The sequence below is a fragment of the Callorhinchus milii genome, unplaced genomic scaffold (genome assembly GCF_018977255.1).
Source record: "Callorhinchus milii isolate IMCB2004 unplaced genomic scaffold, IMCB_Cmil_1.0 Scaffold716, whole genome shotgun sequence".
Lineage (NCBI taxonomy): Eukaryota > Metazoa > Chordata > Chondrichthyes > Chimaeriformes > Callorhinchidae > Callorhinchus > Callorhinchus milii.
In genome coordinates, this window is record NW_024705457.1 from 16,649 (window position 1) to 42,889 (window position 26,241).

At 53.1% G+C, this 26,241-nt stretch overlaps 1 protein-coding gene across 1 annotated transcript; it reads left to right on the plus strand.

Moving 5' to 3' along the window:
- The first annotated feature begins 23,412 nt into the window (after positions 1-23,412).
- LOC121852304 (cdc42 effector protein 4-like) lies at positions 23,413-24,576 on the plus strand. Its single transcript, XM_042346402.1, has one exon. The coding sequence runs from the start codon at positions 23,413-23,415 to the stop codon at positions 24,574-24,576; it is 1,164 nt and encodes a 387-aa protein (XP_042202336.1).
- The last annotated feature ends 1,665 nt before the right edge of the window (positions 24,577-26,241 follow it).

Consider the following 26,241-nt stretch of genomic DNA (forward strand, 5'->3'; position numbering starts at 1 on the left):
GCCACCCGTTTTGTCCATCGACAGTCAATGGCACCTGATTGGCTTCTCCTGCCCAAACTCAATCTTCTCAAGTCCCATGTTTGTTATATGCTGCCAAGTATTTGCCTCTGTGTAATTCTCAGCATTCATTTGGGTCGATTTACTCAAAGGAAACTCCTCGATTATCAAAGGGTGCAAAAGCTGAAATGTATAAATGCAGACCCGTCCCACAGCATGTGCAGGTAAATGTTTTGCAGGCCATTGGGACTGGTGTAATCGAAAATGTAGGGGCCGATCACCCACATGAGTCGAGTAGGTTGAAAGGCTTTCTCTTGCAGCAACCACCCATTTTGGAAAAGACAGGAATATCAAGTACTGGGTTAGGTTAAGAGATTGACGAGACCTTTTAAATTGTCGGGCTTTATTCTCAACAAAACTTGCAGCAACAATTTATTCACTGAAATACAACCTCTGACTTTGACCCAAGTTATCTTAAGTCTATTTATACACAATAAATACTCTAATTCATTACCCAAAATACGCAAGGGAACTGGCCATTGGCAAACATCGCATTTCCGTCTACGAGGAGCCAGCCCTTTGTCAATCCACTGCTGGATGAGGGATTCCCAGCACTGCAAATTCTCAGTTCAAGTGAAAATGACATTCTTCTGGAGGGAAATACGACGTGGCTGAAATATCCATAATGAAAAGTATGCGTGGCAAGAGGCTGGGTTTGCTAATTTGACGTCAAATAATTGCCAACCATTTAATACCGTTTTTTTTAAATAATCATTACACTATCACTCTTTGTAAATGGTTCTCAGTCGCCCTGCTGTAGAGATATCGCGTGTCCTCAGAATAAAGCAAGAAGCCAAATTTGACCAGATGGCGCTTGTGTGCAGTCATTGGTGAAGGACCAACTCGCTACACTTGAGAAAACCGGTTTAATCGTGGATGTCTGAAACACTCAAATCCAGGATCCCTGGGGTCCAAATTCAATGGGATCAAAATCTTTGACCATGGAGCCACTTAGGCACCTTGATAGGCCATACTTTCTACACCCCTGGTTTGGAGAATGTCGCTGGCGAGCTCGCCACCCACTTGCCGATGGGCGAGGCCGCTCCGTCTCACCACTGCCGCCGTGCGTCGTAGTCCCCCCACACCCCAGTGCCGGATTATCCCAGGAGCAAAAGTAGCTACATATGTAGTAGCTACCACGGGTCCATATGGAGTAGCTACAGGCCCTGCACTTTCAAGGGCCCTGCGCTAAATGCTTTCAAGCTATCAATTCCGGTTCAGTGATTCTGCACTTGCTCTATTACTACAGTACTATACTGCCTTCAACTTTTATGAACGACTGGGTGTTTAAGGTTAACGCTTTGTCTTATTATCTGGCTGTATAGCAAATGAAAAAATACAATTCCTTTACTGTGCAATTTAAACATTTGTTTGAAAATTTGTGGGTTTTTAGTTTCGGGCCCCTTTATAACATATGCTCCAGGCCCCGCGCTCGCTTCATCCGGCCCCGTCCGACTGCGCGGAGTTGTGGCGTCACGGTGGGTCGACTGCTCGTCGTGGTGCGGCGTGTCTCGCGGGGCTGACGTGGGTGGCGATGCCTGCTCCGAGCAGCCCCTCAGTTCAGCAATCTGTGCAGCAGCAAGGGGTGGCGGGGGCGAGATATGCACGGGAAGGGGAGCGAAGAGGGTTTTGTAATTGAAGGATAACTTGCAAATCGTTTTTAAACGAATCACTTAAATACGGGTACAGTATTTCATTAGTAGCAAATAAAATGTGTAGTAGTGGCAATACACGTACAACAATGTTTACATTGAGACAATTTATTGTATGTTCATGATTTATGCATCAGAATTATAGATGTAATTTTCCACTGAATTGCTGCAAACAAGTACGGTATTTACACTCTATTCTTAAACGGTACTAATACTGCACATACTCTACTGCATTGCGACCAAACAACACAAATAATGAAATTATTTCATTCGAGACTTTCGGAAATGACGGTACTTTAATTGTGATGGCATTGACAGTGCTCGAGTCTTGGATTTGGCAGAATTTTGCCGAGGTTGTACTCATCCACCATCGAGATTCGGGCATGCCCTGTGTGCTGCTGCATGCTCACTGGGCACTGCTGACACTTTTACATCCCCATCACAGCACAACAGAGAACCTGCACAGTGCATGAAACTCCGGTAACTTAACAACACAATGCCCACCCATTTACCTCTTACATGAGCTGTGTATGAAATTCTCCGGTGCTAGGTACTGTATAGGCTTAGTAAATCAATACATAAACGTGCAGTATGTTACACTTGTGAACATGAAATGTACACACCGCATGTGCGTGCATATCCAACATGAGTGTGACGGTAACAAAGATGAATATGGACTCATCAGGGTCACGGGACATGCATGAAATCACACGCGCAAGAATCGAGGTTATTCAGTATCGTGGAATTGAGCAGGAAACTTTGCGGGAAGTGATGATGGCCGGTGGTCGAGACCAAGGGTGGAGTGGCAGCCAAATGAGGGAATGCGCCCGAGAGGACGTCCGCCGGAGAGATGGAGCGATGGGAAGCAGCTCGTGTGCAGCTGCTGTAGGTGGATCGCAGGAATTGCGAGAGATGGCAACAGCTTTGAGAGGCCCTTTATCCAGCGGTGGGTTGAGCACGGCTGATTGTTGCGTATAAAACGGATTCGCGTGACTGATGCAGCCACGAGGTGGACGCGACATTCACCGCAGTGTTAAAAAGGAAATCGATTCTTGAATCAATCGTGACCCTGATTTGAGATATTTCATCAAATCACCGAGGGGGTGAATTGTTACACCACAATACGATACGAAGGCGAACCATTTATAGATACCCCACTGACCCTCTGACTTGGATGTCAATGATCTCAGCTTACACATCACCGAATGTTGCAAACAATTCACACTGGCTATATTGAACGTAGTGGGGTGACTATAAATGGATCACCATGTGTAATATGAACCATATTTGAACATGCAGTACAGGGTCATTTATATTGAAGGATTCCACAGTCTTGGTTAAAATTCATTTTTAAACTTTAGCGGGTACGACCCGCGTGCGTGACCTCATCATCAGTGGTTGATTTAAGACGCCGCTCTGCCATTTGTGGTCAGCAGAGTCTGCGTTGGGAAGGAGGAGGAGGAGTTTAAAACAACTGCTGATGAAATCGAACGAGCAGTCTGCTCCCGGGTAAAGTTTAAAACTGCAATAGAGCGTCGTGCACAAACGTGAAAGGAACAGTTTTTATGTTTTACCGCGCACTCGTAGTTTCAAAGAAGACTCGACGAGTCGTAGTAACATTGCGGTGGGCGTTGACACAGTGCAGTGGTTGCATATGCGCAGGGGTCACACGTGGTTTAAGATTTACAGAAACGTGCTCACGTGCCATCAGAAAGCAACCATTTGCCAAGCCTCTGAGAAATTCACCAAAATACTTATTCCATATGGGTACGCTTGTTTTTAATTGCTCAATAAATGCTAAATGAAAGTAATACAGCCGTATATTTTCAAGTTAAGATATCACAAGCAAATTCATAACTTACAACCCTCTGCCTGTCCAAAAACGTGTTGAAGGCCTCCCCATGCCGTGTTCAGGCATCGTGGTGGTTTGACCATACTTCACCACGCTGGTCAGAAAGTTAACTCGGGTCAACTGGGTTAATAGCACAATGCGCTAACCGCTGCACCACCGCTCCTTCCAATAAAACATCAATTGTTAAAGATTGTAAATATGCATATTTAACTTTATATATTTGTTTACAATTATTAAACTGTGATATGTGTATCTCATTGAAACATCCAGTGTATTGAGTAGCTCATAATTATCAAAGAAAACAACCAATCTGCACAGATTACCAATACATTTCCAATATTTTACGTGTAAAATTAAAGTCATGTAACAAACATGGAATAAGCATTTTCAATTTCTTACTTTAATACCCACATCCGCATTAAAAAAGCAGTGCTTTTCACACGGTCAGCCTTTAAAAGTCCGGGCTTAATAGCAATCGCACCGTCTTAAGTCACATCTCAAAGCATGAGCATTGCCTGCGTGAATACACAATTGGACACGCAGATAAGTGCTGCGATTGTGTACTCCAGTCAATAACTCTTCCCTGCTAGCGACATATACTGGAACAGGTGGGAGTAGCCACACTTTACCCCACCACACGTGACTTCACTGTGGTGAGCCCAATTACACTGCTGCGTGGACACAAGCACGAGGGAGGGGGGCCATGCGGGGGGTGAGTTTAGAAATCTTGATCATTGTTTCAACTGCTGGCGACCTCTGTGCGTGTGTGCGCAAATATATAGAATTAATTTGGTAACATTTACATGCGGTCCTTTATATGGTATTCTTTCTGTTTTCTGCAACCACAGACCTTTTTTAATAAGTCAGGGTGACAAAAAACTTAGTTTACCGAGATAGACACAGATTCGTCTGAGTTTCGGTAAACCAACTTTGGGGTCATCCTGTACGTTTAATAAAATACTACTTAAAACAAATTATCCGTGCGAGGGGCAACGCTCTACTCCCATACAGAGGGGACAGATGATATTAGTCCGCACTTTGCTGTACCACATTGTCCTGGCAAGCCAAGGTACGGCCCACGGCAATGGAGTTTGGCAACATTAACATGATCCACCAACCATCGCTGCCTCCACAGGCCACGTGTGGAGCCACCATCGCCCAGCTATGTTCTCTTAGGGAGGTTCCTTCCGAAACTATTAGTCCAATTCCTCATTGTCAGCGCGGAACAACACATCTTTTGCTCGTGGAAGGAAACCAGAGCTCCCGAAGAAAATCCACACCCACAAGAATTAAACAGGCGAAAATCTGCCCAGATAGGTCGACAACCTACTTTCTGTACTGGTATCCACCAGCTCTCGCGCAGCCCAGGTTAAGTGCAAGCCAGCCAACCAATCTTGGCACCTCTTTATTTTGCAAGCCGAAGCAGGCAGGGGGGTCTAGCCCGACGGGCACACAAGCGGTCGAGCGAGGGGGGCTGGCGAGCGGGCGGGCATGCAGGCGGCGGCGGGCTAGTCGCACTCCCGGAGACCCGTTACCTGCCTTAACTCATACTGGCACGGCGGCGCCCCACCCGGGTTACGCCTGTAGGCCTGGCAGTACGGGCACGAAGACGGGACGTGGTGTCCCCCGTACAGCGGGTAGTGGGGCAGGCGGCGCGGCATGAACCCGCCGTGGGGGGGCAGCCGGTGCGGGCAGCCGGCGCCGGCCGAGGCGCAGACGGCGCACGCCGTGGGCGGCGCGCAGCCTCGCCCGCAGCAGCACGGCCACGCCGCGTGTGGCCCCGCGTGCGTGGGGCCCTCCTCGTCGGCGTCGGCGGCGTCGGCCGGGACCGCCGCCAGGACCTTGCGGCCGGAGAGGCCGCCGGCCGGCGCGGGACACGCGGAGCCGTCGGCCGCCCCCGTACCTTGGTGGACGAGGACCGTGCCCGCCGGCTTGGCGCCCGCGTCCTCCCCGGAGCAGCTGACGGGCGGGCAGCGCATCGCCATGGGCTGCTCGCACACGCGATGGGACGGGGTCACGGCGCTGGCTGCTGCTGGGGTCAGCGCCGGGGCGGGGCGTGGGGGGGGCCGTGGGGGGCCCGCTGCGATGGAATTTACCCACGAGCCCTCGAGAATAATGATCAATTACCGTTGAATCTGAATGGGCTTCCCACAAGCGCTGTACGCAAACCCGTTACGCGTTGTTGTGGAAATGTATTTAACGTTTTGAACAAATGTCGCTGGATAATATTGGTCTGAAAAGCTGAGAGGCCGATAGACTCATCTTTTAAAAATTGTATTTGCAGAGATATGGATGGAGGTCCGTTTTATACAGTTTCACGGGTTTGTAGTGAACAGTGGCGGAGCTATCGAGTGTGTAGGCGGTGCCATTGCACGGGGGTCTACGGGCCATAGGAGGACCCAAGTGCCGGGCTGCGAGAGAGATTGGACCCGGGTTCATTCCTGTACCAGGGCCCTTGGATGCTGTGAGGTCAATGAGTTGGAATCAGCATGAACTCGATTTCTCGAAGTAGACAAAATGACACACGGGTGTATTGTTTACAATAATCCGAGTGGCTGAAATTGTCTTGCAGGTAGTTTCAGTAGGAGGGCGAGTCGCTGATTGGGTGGGTGGGTGGGTAGGCTTTATGTAGGTAGGTAAGCAGGTCGTAAATGGAAGGCTGAGTGAGGGTCGGCAGGCAGGATAGTGGATGTGTGGGTACGTCTTTGGTAGGTTTGTAGGTAGTTTGGTGCTTATGTAGATTTGTAGCTGGGCTTGAAAGCAAATACACCAAATTATATTACATTAGACCTAATAATGTCGACTTTAATACCATCTCTGCAGAATTTTAACGATTATAACGAATATAATAATTAACTGCTGAATTATTAGATTTTGTAGTTCAACCAATATTGCAATATTTCCTGTGGTTTCTTCCCATTATATATTTTTTAAACATCTTAATTGCCCATACCCCGCCCGATGAGAATGGTACCGACCTGCTGTTCCTCTCCGCCATCCTTGTTGTATGGGCGGACTGTACCAAGTGAGCACTCCTCCACGTGAATGGCCTTCTGGCAAACCGACTGATGCTTCTTCTTCTTCTTGCACTTGCAGATGAGCAGGGCCGCCACCAGCGCTGGAGGGACACACGGCCAACACTCATCGGTCAGCGCCGGCCACAGTCCAGCCCCGCGACTGGTCAGTCGGATTGGGTCCATCATTCATCTCCAAGCACACGGGTGTGTCGGAGAGTGGACGCACATTTACTCGAGTTGTAAATGTTGTGGGTTCACTCTCCAACACACCGGCGTGCTGAACTAGTAACGAATTGTCACGTTTTGTTGACGTGACAAACATTACTAATTGGCTGTGTCGGGTGGTGGCGGGTTTAACGGCACATTTGTATTGACGCGATCTAACCCATAAACAAATCCCTCTTATGGATAATTGCAGCAGCCTGTACATTTTTTTTTGAAACTCCATCCGAAAAGCAGATGGAGAGGAAGAATGATCGCCAATCGCACGGTCCGTTCCACCAGGGGTGGCCTCACCGAGCGGCACGAGCAGCAGCGAGCAAATGATGGCCGCGAGAGCGCCGGCGCTGAGTCCGTACTCCGTGTACGGGTGGCACATGCGCTCGCTGCCACAGTCGCACACGGTCACGTGCAGGTGGTGCGTCTCGCCCAGGCCCTTGTGGTCCGACACGTGCACCGACACCTTGTACACGTCCGTGGGCGCGTGGCCGTGCAGCAGCGTCAGCGCCGCCGTGTGGTCTAGCGGACGGGTGGCAGGAGAGCGCGCGAGGAGGAGATGTGAGCGGCGGAGAGACGGGAGGGGGTATAGAGGGGAGATGAGGGGAGACGGGGGGAGGGAGATGGAGGGAGACATGTAGAGATGGAGAGAGAAGGGAGAGAAGGGGGAGACGGGAGATGGTGGAGTAGCTGCACATGTCGAACTGGCCACAGCACCGATGGAACACGAGGAAGCACGGGGAGCGAAGAGCAATGCGGAGCATGGTGGGAGACGGAAGAGATGGAGAGAGGAGGGAGAGATGGGGCAGATGGTGCGGATCGTGGGGGGAGCACACACAGTTCAAGAGTGAGAGCAGGAAGCATGGGGAGCGATGGTGTTAACTTATATTCCAGCATCGGCTAATTAGCCTACATTTCCATGTATGTTGCATCAATTGCAAATAATCGATCATTACACCCCATGCACGTATTGTGAGCGTAGGAATCAATTGAAACACACAAGGGTGACGTAGTGGAGGGCAACAGTCGCTGGCAATCGCCGACAGTCGTTGCAGCACCATTTCCTCTTGTAAAAGAAGAAGTCGTTTCCCCGAACGTAGACAAATGCCGATAAACTTGCTACCTTAGTGGACAAAGCGGAGGTTGCCAACTTCCAATCCCCACATCTACGGCGTGGCCCCCGCCAGTGCCGGATTATCCTCGTAGCAAAAGTAGCTACATATGTAGTAGCTACTACATGTGTAGCTACTAGATATGTAGTAGCTACTACATGTGTAGCTACTATATATGTAGTAGCTACGTATGTAGTAGCTACGGGCTCCGCACTTTCAAGGGCCCCGTGCTAAATGCTTCGAGCTATCAATTCTGGTTCAACAATTCTGCACTTGCTCTATTACTATAGTACTATACTGCCTTAAACTTTTATGAACGACTGGGTATTTAAGTTAGCGATTTGTCGTATTATCTGGCTGTATAGCAAATGAAAAAATACAATTACTTTACTATACAAGTAGAAAATTATTGTTTTCATATTTACGTGTTTTTTATTTTATTTAGGGACCCTTTATAGCATCTGCAACAGGCCTCGCACTAGCTCCATCCGGCACTGCTCAGACCCGTGGGGGGGGGTATGGGGAGGGGGTGGGCTGGGGTGCCTTTGCTTGCTCAGCAATGCCAGGAACCCCAGCCAGCACCCACCTAGGAACACCACTCAAACATCTAATTGTTGCTACTCTTTGGTCTTTCGTTAAAGTCACGTTGATAGAAAAAATTTTTTATTAAAAATGTGTTGTTTATCGTCTCGCACGCGCTCGCTCGGTCGCCCGCTCAACCGTGCGCTCATTCACATCTCTCTCTGTCTGTGTGTGTGGCTGCACACGCGCTAATTGATTTATCGAGGCCGCTCCCTCCACCCACTGAGTGAACTCGATGGCTCAGGGCGATTTTGTGTGAGCCGGGGGGTGGGGGTGGCAGGGCGTGAGGAAAACGTTCGGCCGGACCAGGGGCCGGCAAGCGACAATAGCAAGGGAGAGCCGCTTTCTTCGAATTCGGTGTTAATTGAACTCGGAATGTCCAAGGGCCGGATGCACATGAACGATGTCGTGACGGAGCGGCCGAGGGGGAGGCCCCGGTGGAAGAGGGGAGGGGTGGGGGCGGAGGGGGGAGCCCCCGGTGGGAGAGGAGGAGGGGTGGGGGCGAGGGGAGCCCCCAGTGGGAGGGGGGAGGGGTGACCGCACTAAAATGCGTTTAACGCGGTGTATCGCCACAACTAGAGCGAGCTGACGCTGCTCTCACAGCATCCTCCGTCGGGGTGAGCCCGCACTGCGGCGTGGGCGCGCGCGCCACAAGGGGCCGCCGTCACGAAACGTATCTTCGCAAGGCCCTGGATGCTAAGGGGGGGGGGCGATTTTTTGTTTAAATTCTACGTGCGTCTAAACTGTTGTGACGCCCTCCCCCTCTCCTCCCCCTCTCCTCCCCCAACCGCACCCCCCTTTTCAACGCCAGCGGCAGCCGCGGGACATCGCTTTGAAGCCCGCTGACTCCGTTCGCTCGCCGATTTTCTCGTTACCTTGCTAATAGTTTTCCGAGCGATCCTAATTAGCGTGGGAGCTGTTGGGGAAGGTGGGGGTAGGGGGGACGGTGGGGGGGTGGGGGGTGTCTCGGCTTTGATGTCCAAACAGCGCCGCCGTCTTTCGAGTTGGCTGAGAACGACGTCGACTTCTCTCGCGACTCAAAGCGGTCGGGTGGGGGAGCGGCGGTGCCGGGGAGGAGGTGGTGGTGGGTAGGGGGGGGGTTGGTGGGGGGTGGGTGGTGGGGAGGTGGCTCGGCGTGGGTGCGGTGATGAATGGAGCGCGGTGTCAATGGTTGACGCTCGGTTGATGTCACCGCCTCTGCCGCGGTGACGGCACCGTGAGCCGTGGTGAGACGGCGATGCGGGCTCTGGCACTGCTGTGAGTGGCGGCTGCGTCTGGGGGGGGGGGGTTCTCCTGCCCACCACCTGCACTACCACCTGCACCAACACCACCACCTCCACCAACACCTGCACCACCACCAACACCTGCACCACCACCTCCACCAACACCTCTACCACCACCTGCACCACCACCTCCACCACCACCTCCTACACCTCCACCTGCACCACCACCTCTACCACCACCTCCACCACCACCTGCACCAACACCTGCACCAAAACCACCACCTGCACTACCACCTGCACCACCACCTCCACCAACACCTGCACCACCACCTCCACCACCACCTCCTACACCTCCACCACCACCTGCACCACCACCACCACCTCCACCACCATCTCCTACACCTCCACCACCACCTGCACCATAACCTCCACCACCTCCACCACCACCCTCCGAATTTTTTCACTTTGGGTTCAGATTCTTTTCGCTGACGTGCAATTTCCACACGATGTAAGGGAGCCACTTCTGTTGGAGCTATCATTTTGTGGCCGTGTCGCTTCTGGAAAAATAATTTTAATAGCTCAGTGGGCTTTACCTGATACAATAAATATATATCAAGTTGAGTTTCATTTCTATATTTTTGTTAAGTGATTTGTTTAATTTTCCTATACGTTGCACTCCAATCGTGTGGTTTGTACTGCTTGTTGTTGTGAACGTTCTTACCCGCCCTTACTGGACATGTTTAAAAAAACAACTTCATAGCTCATCGGATTCCTCCAGTATAAATATTCAGACTTTCAATTCCGCTACAATGTGTGCCCCCACCCTCCACCTCCCCTAACTCAGCTGAGCGAGCGAGAGAGCGAGTGCGAGGCGGAGGGACCCGCACCGGCACCCGCGCCGTCCTGCGACTTCGCCGGCGAGCCGGAGCCCGGAGCGCCTGCGGCTCACTCCTTCGTGGACCACTACGCCACCGAGGCGCCCTACTACGGCTCGTGGCGGAGGCAGCGGCCCAACGCGCGGGCGTGCTGCGGCGAGCGCGGCGAGGCCGAGGGGGCGAACCACGCGGTGAGGCAGTATCCCTCCGCCGAGGCCTCGCCGGTCTGGGTCCGGGCTTCACCATGTCGGGATTCTCGTCCTTCGTGTGAGGGCGCAGCGACTCTGCTGGACAGCTGTGGCGGAGGTGGGGGGGGGCCAAGGGAAAGAGCTTCATAGCTCATCGGATTCCTCCGGTGTGAATGAATATTCTGGACTCGCGCGGAGAGATGACTGCACAACAAGTGGGGAGAGGTGTTGCTGCGGGGTTTTGTTTGGTGCGACGTCCTTGGAAGAGAGAAGGTGCACTTCAGGCGGGAACCTCATTGACAAACAAAAAACATTGTCCTCATCGCACGGAACACGACGGAGCGACGATGGAACTGAAGGGAAACAAAGGCAACGCTGCAATAATGGAAAGGGGGGAATTCAACCTGACGACGCGGGGGGTGGAGTGGGGGGTCCTCGCTTGAGTCGGCGGCCCTCCGCGCAGCGGTGGCCTCGACAGACGTCGCCAAGTCCCCGGTGCACGGCCACCGCTGTTCTCCAACGCGACCGCTAACACCGCGCGTGAACAGCGGAGCTTCGAGGTGACAATAGAAATAAACGTGTTTTGACGCAGCAACGCTCCACTGTCCCGTCAACGCTGGCTGTCACACAGAGTCGGGGGAGGAGCGGGGCGGGGTGCTGTTGCAGACACTGGCAATGGTGTCTGGGGAGAGGCCTGCCTCTAAGACGTCCCGAGAAATCGTTGCTCCTGCCCTCGTCATTGCCCGCGATGGTGACAGAACAAACAGGAATCTTGCCATGGTGTGGTGACGGTGGAGGAGGAGGAGGCTGGGGAGCCTCCTGCTATGATTCTGAACTGAATGGCAACGGGATTAGCTGCAGTGCACCACTCTCCCGGAAAACTTGAAAAACCAAAACGTCTTCATCTGCCGACGCCTTCTTTGAACGTGACCACACGAGTTGCTTATTTATTTGCGTTCTTGGTGCTGGTTGGTGGTGGGGGGGAGGCATTGTGTTGTGTACGTCTGACAAGATCAAGATGACGGCATGGCATTATTGCGTTTTGGCTCCAGCGCGCCACGGGGTGGAGGGATGCCACGGCGGGGGAGAGGGGTGGCACGGGTCGCTTGGATAGCTCAACGCGAGATGGCACAGAGAGTTTACCGCGAGATGGCACAGAGAGTTTACCGCGAGATGGCACAGAGAGTTTACCGCGAGATGGCACAGAGAGTTTACCGCGAGATGGCACAGAGAGTTTACCGCGAGATGGCACAACAACAAGTCTGGAGAGGAAGGATCTCCATGCTCCCGACAGCGATCACAGAACTGCGCAAAACTTAAAAAATATTACATATATATTGTCGGTTTTTATTTTAATAGCACACGTGTGAATATGTTTGACTCGTGGAGGGGGCGGGCGGGGAGGCACCTGGAGACGATCACGCGGTGGAATTTTGGTGACATCCGCGCGTGGTTGGCCGTGATCAAGGCAGTTCGCGCTCGGTGGCGAGAGGCTTTCGCGTCACAACGAGGCCTTCGCTTCGCGGATCAAAACAGCTCGAGCAAGCGACGGAGAAGGGCCTTTCATCAGCCTCCCTCCCTCTCCCTTCCAGACGACACTGACGCTTCTTCTTTTCCCTCTCGCGCGCCCGGCTCACATCCTCCGCCCGTTTGAAATTATGCAAAATTGGCGCCGTGCGTGATGGAGGAAGGGGCGGCTTCTCATAGAGCCAAGTTTAGTCACAGGGTTTTTGCCCGTTGTGAAAACGCCTGGCGTTTGTCACTGCGCGGATCTCCTCCTGCCTGCGCTCGGCACGCTTCGGTTCTCATGGGGAAGCGGCAGGCGGTGGTTGCCGGTGGCATCGCCGATTTGTCGGTTGCCATCGAGCTCGTAATCCCCAACGCATCGAATCGCACGCGTCTAACAACTATTATTTCCGAATCGTGTAAGTTATAATGGGTTCACGTGGCCGCCGCCTCCAGCCATTAGAGGCTGCTACATTATTAAAAAAAAATATTCTTGAATCTACTCTGTGACCTGAATCACAAATATTTGTTGAATCGGGGGGGGGGGGGCAGGTGGTGCGGTTAATCGATACACTTGTGGGGAACGGCTGGCAACGTCATTAATCACAGCAGCGTCAACAGCACAAGTCGAGATTTTTGTTTAAAAAAAATCAGTTTTAACAAGTAGCTGACTTGAGATGTCATTGAGTTTATCAGCAGCAGTCGCCATGATCTATCCACCGCTGGGTGAAGGCCTCCCAAAGCCACCGCCGCCGCCATCTCTCACAACGGACGTAGACAAATCCACCGTCTTGGTATCGTCGAGTTTAACGAGAATAACATGATTTTTTTTCACGGTCGCCATCGGACGTTCGGTGCGTAGGCGCGCACACGTTACTCCTTGTCACCTTTCGACGTGAACCATCACCTGGCATGGCATCGATTTCCTGCTCACCTCAAACAACAACAAAATCCGACCAATAGGAGCCAGAGACGGGTAGCTGTGCCATGTGGTTGAAGCCATGTAATTCCGCCAATAACGTTTATATCGTGTGTCGTGTTCACTTTATATCACCATTACCGTACTCTAGAGGTGAATAAGTGTTGACTGGATGTTAGTGTTTTTACGGTCACTAGTTCTGCAGATCATCACATGAATGTCCCTAGGCTAGAAGCGTCGTTTTTCTTTTTTTATGAATATTATTATTGTCATTCAGCCAGTGTAGGGCTTAAACGGTTATGGTTTTGTTTCCGTTAAGTATGCCGTTAAACCTCCCCGAACAATCCGCAATTTTCACCGGTGAAGCAATCTCCGCACGGTACTCAACGTCAAAAACGAGAAGTATGGGTGCCTACGTGATGATGACATTGCCAGCGTATGTCACGAGTGTGTGCGCGCCAGTGTGTACGATAGTGTGCTAGTGTATGAACACCTGTCGGTATGCGTGTGTGCCAATGTGTATGCAAACATCTCAGTGTGCCAGTGTGTGTTTGAGCCCCGGTGATTATGTCCATTTGTGTAGTGTGTGCCAGTGTGTCCCAGTGTGTGGTGTACCTTTGTGTTGCACACGAACAGACAACCACACTGACAGAATACACCACCCCCAACACAAAGATGAACATCTGTGGAGTGACGCAGCTGAGGCTGACAATTCGGATGCATTCTCTAGCCTCCATTCCCAGGTATGGGCTAAAGTGGCACCTCGGAACAGAGTCGTCTTCTTAGGTGACCTCAACTTCCGAGTGGGTCATGGCACGAGCACTTGTGCAGGGATAATTGGAAGACATGGGGCCCGGTCAGCGAAACAAAAAACTGGATCAGGTTGCTAGATATTTACGGAGCCCAAGGGCTTGTAATTACCAATACACTGTTATGTCATCGACACAACCACAAATATATTTGATCCAAGGAAGAGCATCTGCTGGGCTGTGTAATGCTCGATCAGAGAAGGCGAGTCTGTGTTCCTGACGCCAGCACCTGCTGTGGCGCCAATCTGACCACCAGCAGTGTCATCCATAATATATGCATGCCATTATTCCTCTATGGGGGTGGGCATAGACCTAGGACCGCATCCAAATCCACGATAGCTTGGTCTCAACTAGCTATTGAAAGTTGCAAGTGAGAATGTTAACATTGCTTCCAACTAGGGTTGCATCCCCCCCCCCATCTCCTGCCAAGGAGAAATTGGCGATGTTTAGGACCGTGATTTATACAGGTGGCTCATTCGGGATGCATTGGGTTCCCTAGTCCAGACTTCCCAGAAACACTCGCTGGCGGAGGAGGTGTTTCAGCTGACCGGGCTTTTATTCGGTTGGATCGAGAGATCTAAACAGGCGCAACATGGGCCAGAGAGATGTGTGCGCTTGCCGTTGACTAGTACCATCGATTTCGAGATCGGCCTCTGTGGAGTAGGCTTGTTAAAGACTTCCTGACAGTTAAAGGTAAAACACAGCATGGTGACATTAGTGGGAACCACGCGCTCTGCATCTGCCAGTCATCTTGGTCTATTTATCCCTAACGCATGGGTGTGCACCACGATTTCCTGCCAGCAGCGAGCCTTCAAACACTTCACGTGGGCTCAAAGTGCACCTAGCCTGGCACAAGGGCCATGGTGACATCGGAACCACTTAGTGGCGGCTGGCGATTGTTGGTGTGTCTATGCGTGGCTCTGCTCCCAGCGTGTGTGTGTGTGTGTGCGCCAGTTTTTGTAGCGTGTGCGTGTGTGCTTGTTGCTGCCATTGGCCACACTTTCAACCTGTACACGATATGAAGCCCCATTTTTCGCCCAAGCAAAATCTGACAATTCCATCATCAAATCGCCAGGTGAGGAACATCGATCGCAGTACTGTCCACGTTTCGTTGTTGTTCAAAATTGTGTTGACTGACATTCAGTGCTGTTCATGAGTTTCGAACATGATCTGATGATTTGAGAAAAAAAGCAATAATCGATGATATATTCAAATATAACAATTTAGCTTAGGCCCTCAACTGGAGTTGTGACCACCGCGCCACCACAACTTCATTCGCTGCACTCCGTTTCGTGTCACCCATTCGCAATATATCCCCGCGTGGAAATATGTATCATCGCTGTTGATAGCACCGCAAAAATAGACGTAGCAGCTCGTTCCGTTATTTATTCATGTACAGTATCCGATTATTTATTTACACGATTTGTTACACTTATTTATTTCACGGGCACTTAAATGTTTTGAAAGGGTGCGGGTGTGTGGTGGGGGGTGGGGGTTGTTGATATATCGCGGATCGACGCGTTCGATTTCGGTTCGCGCGATTGGGGACGAACCCGAGTGTCGCCCCACTTTTCCGTCACGGGCAAAAGATGCGGTGCTCTGTTTTGCCCGCAGTGCGTGCGCGTGCGTGCGTGCGTGCGCGTGTGCGCGCGTGGTTTTTTGTTGTCTCTCTCTCTATGTCTGCTCACGTAGGACGAAGACGGCTAGCAGACCAATATGCAACGGCGAGGCCATGCCCTCGGCCTGGCTCTCGCGGTGTACAAAGCGGCTGCCCCGATCCTCTACCCCCCGGTCCCGCACTCCACTCTCACCCCCGTGCAACAAATCCCGTCCTCTCGTCGGCCGCACCGAGGACCAATCCCGAACAACAACTCCAGACCTCGCGCGCACCTTCTTCTTCACCCCTCCCTCCCTCCTCCTCCTTGACCTCCGTGCTGACCCAGTGCCAGAGGTCACTCTCCATCGGCTCGCGGCCGAAACCGCCCAATTAAAAGTTTCCAGAGCAGTATCGGTCCCCAACGGTCCAGTTAAAACAACAGCACGGCGTTTCGTGGCGGGGAAAAGGATCATATCCGCAACAGGATCCGCAGACTCCAACTTCCCGGTGCACGTGGAACGTTGGCCCAATGTTTAAGCCAACGTTAGTCAAACGGTTTCAAGACATGGCCTGGATGACCACCAAAATAGTCTGCGGAACTGTTGCATATATACACACACGTATCTTTTTTTCTCACAAAATATGACGGTGGCTCGCGAAAAATCGTCCAGGGTCGACAGTCAAATTTACAGGTCAACGAAGGGATGGGAGCCACACCGCACACTGCACCCGAGTGCGCCACAAGGATGACCGGCGTCTCGACCTGCAGAGTTCACGTACTTATAACACGAGTTGTCATGGTTGTTACGTAGCGACGGTTCCTAATCCGCGGATGCCTTCGTCGTTGGGATACGCCTGTCTCGTGGCAAGGTTTGCAAGGGTGTTGCAGCCCGTGGGGAGTACTGCGAGGTGTGTGTGTGCCAGGAGATGGCAGTGCTGAGCGAGGCGCCACGGTTTTCTCCGGATCCTCCTGCTCGCTCCCACACGAGGCCACGCTCTCTGTAATGGAGTGAGCAGGAGCCTCCTGAAGGTTTCTCGAGATTCGGCGAGGCTTTATTGAGTCTATAATTGGCGTTGTTGATAGACCGGTAAAGGAATGTCAGCATTTAATTGTGAAGACGTTTCAACTGCACTCCATTATTGCGAGGTCGTCCCCGGTAAATGAGACTTGAGGTCTCAGGTCTCGATGCACTCTCTTGACCTGCCTATGAAAGTCCTAATATTACTCCTGCTACTTCTGGGGACAGCGTGACCAAATGGAGATGGAGATAATTTATTGGGAGTGTGGCGCTTGACTTTCCCCTAGGTATCAAGTGAAATCACTGCAATCTCCTGGCTCTGAGTCCACACCTCGTCACCCCGGGGAACTGCAAATAATTACGAGCCAGTGGCACGCCGTGCGGGATAAAGCGAGCACCTGGTGATGGCTCACGGCAGCCGCCGGGCTTGAGGTGGGGCAGGGGGCATGCTGGAGGTCAGAACGGGGGGGGGCAGCTTCCCCCTGCAGGGTGCTCTGGTGTGGATTTGTGGTGGTGCAGGGTGATCTCTATTGGTCTGTGGTAGTGCAGGGTGCCCTGTGGTGGCACATGGTGCTCTGTGTGGGTCTGTGAGGGTGCAGGAGGCTGTTGGTGCAGGGTGCTCTGTGGGTCTGTGAGGCTGCAGGATGCTCTGTCGTAGTGCAGGGTGCATTATGATCACACGTGGAGGAGGTGAGACCCTATCTGCGCCGGGGGTTCAGGGCAGGGACCCGGGGAGGCTCCAAGGCTGCAGGGAGCCGGCTCCCCGCTCGGCACGTGCCATCGGTAATTTAGCGCCGATAGCATCGCTGGCCTGGGCGTTCTGTTCAGTTATTGTCCTGTAGGTGTAGCACTACGCCTTCGGCAAAGCCACACCACCTGATGCACTTTATCTGGACCCCACACTCCCCCTGGGACTCCACCATAGCACATTGTCCCGGGCGGGGAGAGGGGGATTCTAACTTTACACGGTGTCCGTGGGCGGTGCGCTATGAGGGCGACTTTAGTGTCCCTGGGTGGGTCCTGAGCGTGGCGCATTGTCGCAAGTGGCCCTGAGGGTGGCACAGTGTTCATGGGGGACCCTGAGCTGAGACATTGTCCCTGGGTGATGGACCCTGAGGGTGACACACTGTCCCTGGGAGCCCCGAGGTGACGCATTATCCCTGGCTTGGCTCTGAAATAACAGTGTCCCTGGGTGCGCCCCGAGGGTGAAACTCTGTCCCTCGGTGCGCCCCGAGGGAACAGTGTCCCTGGCTTGGCCCTGAGGTGGCACTGTTCCTGGGTTGGCCCTGAGGGTGACGCGTTATCCTTGGCTTGGCTCTGAAATAACAGTGTCCCTGGGTGCGACATGAGGGTGAACTCTGTCCCTAGGTGCGCCCCGTGGGAACAGTGTCCCTGGCTTGGCCCTGAGGTGGCACTGTTCTTTGGTTGGCCCTGAGGGTGACGCATTATCCTTGGCTTGGCTCTGAAATAACAGTGTCCCTGGGTGCGACATGAGGGTGGCACACTGTCCCTGGGTGCGACCTGAGAATGGCAGATTAGTTCCCGAGACCCAGAGGCGACACAATATCCCTGGGTTGGCTCTGAGGTGGCACGCCGACTTTGGGTACAGCTGTACGGTTGCCACCTTTTCCACAAACCAAACGCAGCCCGGTTCTTTCTTGCAAAACAATGCAAGTATCTTGCAATGAAGGTCAACACGGTTAGGCCAATCCCCAGGCTGTCCGGGCCAAACCCGGGCAGGTCAAACCAGGTCAAACCCGGGAAGGTCAAACAGGTCAAAACCCTGACAGGTGGCAGCCCTAGTTGGCCCTGAGATGGCATCGGGTCCCAAGTGCCCGTATGATGTGGCACATTGTCCTTCTGGGATGGCAGAGTGTTTGTGGTGGTGGGGGGGGGGGCAAAACTTCACAAGAGCCCCCTCCCCCCCAAGCTACCCCCACCCCCGTGTAACTTTAGCTTCCTTTTTCATAGTTTGTTGATTTTTGACGTCGAAGCTGATTTTGAACAACGGTACTGTGTATAAATAACAATAATAACCAAGGTGTTTCCTCACGTTTTGAGTGACGTTCAAATAAAACTGTTGGTTGTTACGAGCGGTGCTGTTTTGTCGTGTTCATTACTGTCCGACGGAGCCATTGGCACCTCCGATTTGCACGGTTGGCTACGTACGGTGCTAAAAAAGTTCTACATACAGTACAGCCCTGCTCAGCCAATAGTGGAATGTCCACGTCCCTATGGCCGGGTAGAGTCCATCCATAGGGCAACCACTTTTGACTTCTACACAAAAAGCTTAGAATTGATAAATATATCATCATCATCATTACGTCTGGCGGGATTATTTAGCCATAGCAATTCACTGGTGAATGAGGATCGGAAAAGTGAGGGAACATAGAAGCACAGCACAACAATGGTTGTTAGAGTACTGCCCCTGCCTCTACTGCTCACCACGTGATGTGAAGTGGACCAGTAAATAATTTCATCTTTAACCTTTTTACCCGTGCAGACATGAAAAATCACGACAACATCCCATATAACTGGTAGGAACCTCCTGGTTACACCAGCCCACAGGGGATTATTGTGTCCGTCCGTCGTGCATCCAAAAATGGGAGTGGTGGGGCTGGGTGGAGAGGGAAGGGTGGGGAGGGGCTGGGTGGGGAGGGTGGGGCTGGGTGGGGGGTGGGAGTCGTGGGGCTGGGTGAGGAGGGACTGGTCACCCCTTGGTGCCCTTATAAAACTCAACGTTTAACCTACTCACTCCGGCTTGTGCCGGGGGGGGGGGGGGGGTCAGACATTAGTGACGATGTGTGACGAGGGGGGGGGTGAGAAATGTGACGTCACATCAAAATGTGCAACCTTAAATAAATATATACAACACGTTCTAGTTAATTAAATAGTTCTAGTTAATTAAAGCTACTGAATTAAATAGACTTTTTAATAAATGTTTTCTCCTACAACATCAGAGTGCAGCGCCACATTAAATACGCACTACAATGACAATAGTTTAAAGCGATTTGAAGCATGTTTTATATTTGGGGGGGGCAGAGCTTTGTGACGTCATATTTAAGGGGGGGGGTCTGACTTTTTGTGACGCAGTGTGACTAGGGGGAGGGGGGTGAAAAATCGTCCAAAATCGCGTGACGTCATTTATGGACGGCCCCAAACACAAGAGAGACCCCAGAAAAAAAGTTCAGTGGAGCCCCCCCTCGGCAAGACCCCATCTGCGTGGCCGTAGCCATGGCAACGGTGAGCGCGTGCAGCCTGGTGGGGGAGGGGCGTGGCGGGCGGGGCGGGCGGGCGGGGCCTCCCGCGCGGTGACGTAACCGTCACAGTAGCCCCGCCCACTCAAACTGTTATCCCTCCGCGGTGGTGGAGCCCCTGCGCCGAGTTACCGCCCTGCAGCGAACGCCGCCGCCGCCGCCTCCGCCGCCGCTCTGCGTGTTCGCCCCCCGTCGGTCCACGGCTGCGACGAGAAGGTCGGTGGACGAGGTGGACGAGGTGGTTGGTGGACGACGAGGAGGACGAGGAGGAGAAGCACGGTCGGGACGAGGGTGAGTGGAGTTGCGAGGATAACGGAGGAGCCGAGGCGAGCGCCTCTGCGCCCTTTCACGAGTCGCCGTCTCTGGCTGCCACACTTTTTGTAACACGACGATTTGTAACATCACTCGTAACATTACCGCCAAGACAATACAGCAAAGTCTTCGCTGTTCCTCCACGCTGCATTCACCACTCGCCAATGCACTCGGCCGCTTCAAGGCTCAACGCTTACGATGACGACTTCGCCACTAAGGGCTGAACGATTTGAGGTAAATCATCTTAATTGCGGTTTGATTTGCGATTAAATGTGTTTAAAGTCACGCTTCAGTTCAATGTTAACTGTGTGATGGATTTAAAACATTTTATACGGAGCATTAACACATGATTCCATCAAAATATGAACTGCTCTATATATTCAAATGCAAAGATGATAACTTAAAATATATTAATTGCTTCCAACGTGTATTTATTAAAATGTTTTAATTGCAATATAACAAACAAACATAGAACAATTGTTAAGGTAAATAAATAAAGTTACAATAATAAAATAATAAAACAATTCCGATAAGAAAGTAACAGGACTTTTAAAATCGCAAAAAAATCTCAGCCTTTGCTATTTGCTAATCGCATTGTTTCTGATTTCGATTTGAAATCGATTAATCGTTCACCGCAACAGCGAGTTCAGCTTCAGTTTTCATGTATTAGGTATATCCCTTGAATCGGGTGCAACCGTAACAAACAACAAACAAAAACATGAACAAGAAAACATCTTAAAGTGAAATTTCGATTTAAAGCTTTCGTGACTGCAGGGATTCATTTTCTTGGTTATTTCGGTAAAGTCACGTAGAAGGGAAATGATTAAATAATAAAATAACAAAACATAACACAACGCAAGCAGCCGTCCTTGCACATGGCTAGCTCGTATTGTGTCAACCCATACGGTTTACCCCGTATTCTTGCCCAGGCAAATTGAGTTTTCAAGTCCATACAGCGTACATCCGTTTCAATACGGGCAACAAACAAATTGTTTTGACTATCTGTTTGTGTTTCTCCCTTGTGATGGGATCTTTGTAGGATGAACGTTGAGATTTATAAGGAGCGCGGGGTGACCAATAAGGTCTGAATTTGTCCGTAATAAGTTAGGCGCTGATAAGGAGTTGACAGGTATGCAAGCTTGTCACACGCATTGTTACGCTTACCATTCATTCTACAAGTGTCAAGTTCGTTGTGTTTAACCAGGCAGGTACAGGAAGTCAAGAAACCAGGACCGGGTCTCATTTACAACACTGGCAGCTACTAACACGACTGGATTAAGCTCACTGGCACACTCACTATACCACACACACACAACTCCACTCGCTAGCACACAACGACACTTGCTACGAGTAACATTCACCATCATTACACCACGTACTCCCGCGGCTACACTGTCACACTACAATTCACACTCGGCATCCTCATCAGGAATCCGCTCCCTACGTCACTGCAGTCCAGTTTAATCAACATCATCGGTAACTTTACAACCACCACTGCTATCATCATCATCATCGGCAGCAGCAGCTTCACAACCACCACTATCATCAGCAGCATCTTGCCAACAACCACTGTCCTCATCAGCAGCAGCAGCTTTACAACCACCACTACCATCAGCAGCAGCTTTGCAACCACTGCTATCATATGCACTACAGTACGTTAGTAAGTAGCTTTACAATCATCACTGCTATCATCATCAAGAGTAGCTTTAGAACCATCACTGCTATCAATCATCGGCAGGAGCGTCATAACCACCGCTGCTTTCATCCTCATCAAGCGGGAATGATGAAGATGATATGCTGCTCTATTTCAATGAGACCACAGATGTTCAGTCGTGATCTTACATCAACACCCGGTCCCCAGAAGAACGTGGAGTAATCTTACATCATCTTCACCTCATCATCAACACCCATCATCATCACCATCCCCTCACCCACACCTCACATCCCCCCCCCCTCCGCCAATCTCTTCCGCTCTCACCCTAATCCATCATGTCCTCACCCACTCCTCCCTTTGACCTCATCCCTTCATCTACATGCCATCTTCTCCCCTCATCCCATCTCCTCCGTCTCCCCTCCTCCCCTCGCACGACCCCCGCTGGGCCCTGGTTGCCGAGAGACCGTGGCCACTGCTGCTTGAAGATTTCGAGGCCCTGGCGCCGGAGGGAGGAGGGTGCCCAGAGATAAACCTCCCCCACCCCCAGCCAGACATCACCACGGGAAGACCCCACGATGAGCCATGTGGAGTAGGATGCCAAGCAGGAGGGGCTCACTGGGATACCAGGCTTGCTTGGTTAATGTGTAACCTGGTAATTGGTTTAGCCGCGCGTGTAAAAGCTCCCAGGTTGAGTCGTATTCACGAGAGATCTTATCTTTTATGGCAATAACAGTAATAGTATTACTACTACTAGGCTTGTTTACTCACGAATGCCTCACTGAGCCTCAAGACTTTTCTCAGGAGGGTCCTGGTAACGAACGTAACTTGCGAGTCCTTTTAAAAGTTTTGCAAAATTACAGTGTGACAGCCAGCATGGCGAAGCAGTATTTTATGGTTAATGCACCCGCATGAGCTGTTTCTGAGGTTGCGTCAATTGCACGCGAGGTCTTTATCTAACAGGGTTTTTGTTTTGCATTCTTGTTCGTTTTCTGCAGCCGCTGCGCTGACATTGCCGTCGTCTGAAACCTTCGACGGCGTCGCACCGCCGGAGAGATAAACTGCCCACCCCCCGCGAAAGCCAGCGCCACACACAACCGCTTCCTGTCACGACGACGAGCGGCGGGTGTGCGATCGCGTGCCCGCTGACGGGAGGCCCGAGCGCGGCGGTTGACACAGCGCTCTCCCCGCAATGGTCTCGGCTGCCACCACCTCTGCCGCTGCCGCCGCCGTGTGCCACAACCCCCGGGACCGTGACGCACCGTGGGGAAAAAGCACCCTCTGCAGCCAGCGCCACCGTCGTCCCCACTCGCGCCCCCCGACTCCGCCACCTGGCTCTGATTTCCTGGAATGTAAACTTCGAGTTCAGGAGGAAGTTACTGGCTGACTTTCAGCACGATAGACATCCCGGTGCTGGGCACGTGTTACGGGTGGGTTCTTGTGGTGGTGGTGGTGGGGGGGGGAGAGGTGGTGGCGGTGCGGATAATCACGGGAGGTGACCGCGGTGCGTTTGTCGTAGCCGCGCTTCAGCCGGCCGAAACTTCCGACGCTGAAACCTTGAAGCGGCCATGCCGATCCGAAGGTCGTTCGCTCCGGGCACTGCCCAGCCGAACAAGCGGCACTCGCGCTTGGACCTCACCCCGGACATGATCAGCGGGCCCATGGGTGACTTCCGGCACACGATGCACGTGGGCCGCGGCGGGGACGCGTTCGGCGACACGTCCTTCCTCAAATCCGACTCGAAGGCGCCGGACGAGGCTCCCCCACCCCCGCCCGACGCCGTTCCTCCGCTCCCTCCGGGGGGCACGCGTACCTGGGCGGCGGTACCCGAGGGGGACGAGCGCGAGCAGCAGCCGGCACTGCCGCCTCAGCCACCGCCACCCAAGAAGGAGAGCTTCCTGGCGCGGACGCTGCGCGCGAGCAAGCGGTCGCTGTCGGCCAGCCGGCGGAGCAGCCGCGCCTGCTCACCGGCGCCGTCACGCCCCCTCTCCCAGAGCGGATCGCTCCCCCAGCTGCAGCAGCAGGACACGGGCGAGGGCGTCGGCGGCGTTGGCGGCGCCGAAGACCGCGGCGCCGGAGGCCCGGGCGTCCGCGCGAGCCTCACGCGCAGCGAGTCGGCCGAGGGGCCCCCGTCCCAGCCCATGTTCCCCGTGAAGCAGAGGCCACCGCTCGTGGGCCAGCGGCTGCGCCCGTCGCACACCGACGGCGGAGGCGGCGCGGGCGGCTCGGGCCCCGTCAGGGCCGACCACCGCATCTTCGGCGAGGGCGGCGGCGGCAGCAGGGCGAACGGCGTTGCACGGGGCGGCTCGGTTCCCGACAGCCCCCCGCCGATGCTGAAGCACGCCGAGTCGGTGCTGTCCTTCCACGTGGACCTGGGCCCCTCCATGCTGGGGGACGTCCTCGGCGTCATGGAGAACGAGAAGTTCTTCCACGGCGGTGGCGGCGGTAGCTGCTGCGACGACGACGACGAGCCGCCTCTTCAAATCGACGAGAACCTGGAGTTTCTCGCACGGAAGACGACGCGGTCGTGGGGCTCTTGTCCGAGCCTTTGGCCCCACGCTGGGAGGGCAGGTTCGGGGGCGGCGGCCACGCGATCTCGGGGGCGGAAGCCGGCGCAGGGCCCAAAGAGGACGATGAGGACGACGACGACGACAGCTCATCGCGGCCTCCGTCGACTCGGTGCTGCTGTCGCCCACCACCGTCCGCACCCAGGTGTTTGGCGACACGGATGATGAAATCCCGTGTAGGAACGCACAAGCGGCCTCCGCGTTCCAGCTGTAAAGGTTTACCCGGCCGAGGAAGAGAGAGAGGGAGGGAGAGCACACACTACTTGACTGTTTTCTACCAAATGCGCATATTGTCGAGGAGAGAGAGGACCGTTGAGTTTTAACGAGGGCTTTTTTTTTTACACTCCCATTAATATTTGTTTTTATTTTCCACTGATTCTTTGTGATGCTGTGCACCAAGGGATCCGAGTCGTTGGTGTAAAAAAAACAACAACAAAGCGACTGAAAGGGGTGCTCGTGAGATTGGGCAGCGCCATCGCTGCACAGGACGTTGGGTGGCGGTTTGCGGCGACCATTGTTCTAAACTTGACGTTTTAAGGTTTTTGATTCGGGCCGTTAAACCAAATGAAACGAGGCGCGGTGGCAGCCAATCGGTCACAAAGCGCGCCCCCCCCTGCCCCCAGCACTCCACCCCATCCCGTTCCGTCTTTCTCGTGTGCGCGCCGTCCCCAGCGCTGCACGCTGTCCGGTCTCGTCACGCCGGGAGGGACGGGGCGGAAGACATCGCGCTGATGGTGTGTGCGTGTGTGTGGAGCGTCGTCGTCGTAGCAGTGCAAGCGCGCTCCGCGATTTGCCGTGACGCGCTGCTCCATAAATCACGCGGAGCGGAGCGGTCGGAGGCGCTCGAGCGCGTCATGACGGTGCGGGCAGGGGGGGCGATTTACGGCAGGTGCGCGAGAGATTCAAAAACCGCAGTTTGTCACTTTGCTTTTATCTGTAAGTCAACGGACGACATGTGGCAGATAAATTGCTTTCGCTCACTTAGCGGGGGACGTTTGATTTAAATGTTTCTCTTTTATTCTTTTTGTCCCCTTAAGGGGCGTGAGCTGTCTTCCGTGTCCCGTTGGGCATGATGACGGCCCGCCCTCGCCCCTTGCCTCGTGTCAATTGGCGACTCGGATACTTTTCAGCCATTCCTGCGAAATCAAAACGTAAACCGTGTGACCAGGGTACAGCTTCTCTAACGAAGTTGCGTTCCACTTAGGGCTAATTCTTTTTTAAGTACTCGGCGTGAGGAAGCTCGCCCATTGGTAGCTGCCTGACTGGGGGTTAGGCATGGGGGGGGGGGTGTTAAGCGTTTTGTTATAAGTGCCCCCTTAAAGTGGCGCCGCGTGAATGAGCGGTGCTAGAGCGGCCCACTCTAGACGGCACAGTGCACGTCGTCAACTCAAGACGGCACAGTGCGCGTCGTGTTGATGTGCCAACCGTGGGAACGCTGTCCTGGCTTGGCGGCAGCTGGCGCTGCTCGACGGCAACAACAACAACCTCTGGGGTGTTTTGTGAGGTTTTTCTTTATTCTTCTCGTGTTGTGTTCAAGTTCGTGAAATCGCCACGACAAGCCGAGTCGGGAGATGTTCATCCTGGACCTAAGACGGAACTTTAGGGTGCGGTGGCTGAGGCTCCAGTATCACGGCCACGCTGAGACGGCTGTGCGTTGATACGTGCGGTTCAGCGAGCGCGCCTGAACATGCAGTGCTTCCTCGGTAGCCTAGAACAACGGGCGTCGGGATCGACAAGCCTGTCGACCGGCACGATGTCCCGGTGTGCGATCAAGTAGGCGTTGGTTAGTGTAGCGCTGCGCGTTGTGAACTCTTAACTACCTAGTGTTTT

What these genes read in the sequence shown, in the direction of transcription:
- LOC121852304 (XM_042346402.1), top strand. Translation starts at nt 23,413, where the DNA reads ATGCCGATCCGAAGGTCGTTCGCTCCGGGCACTGCCCAGCCGAACAAG.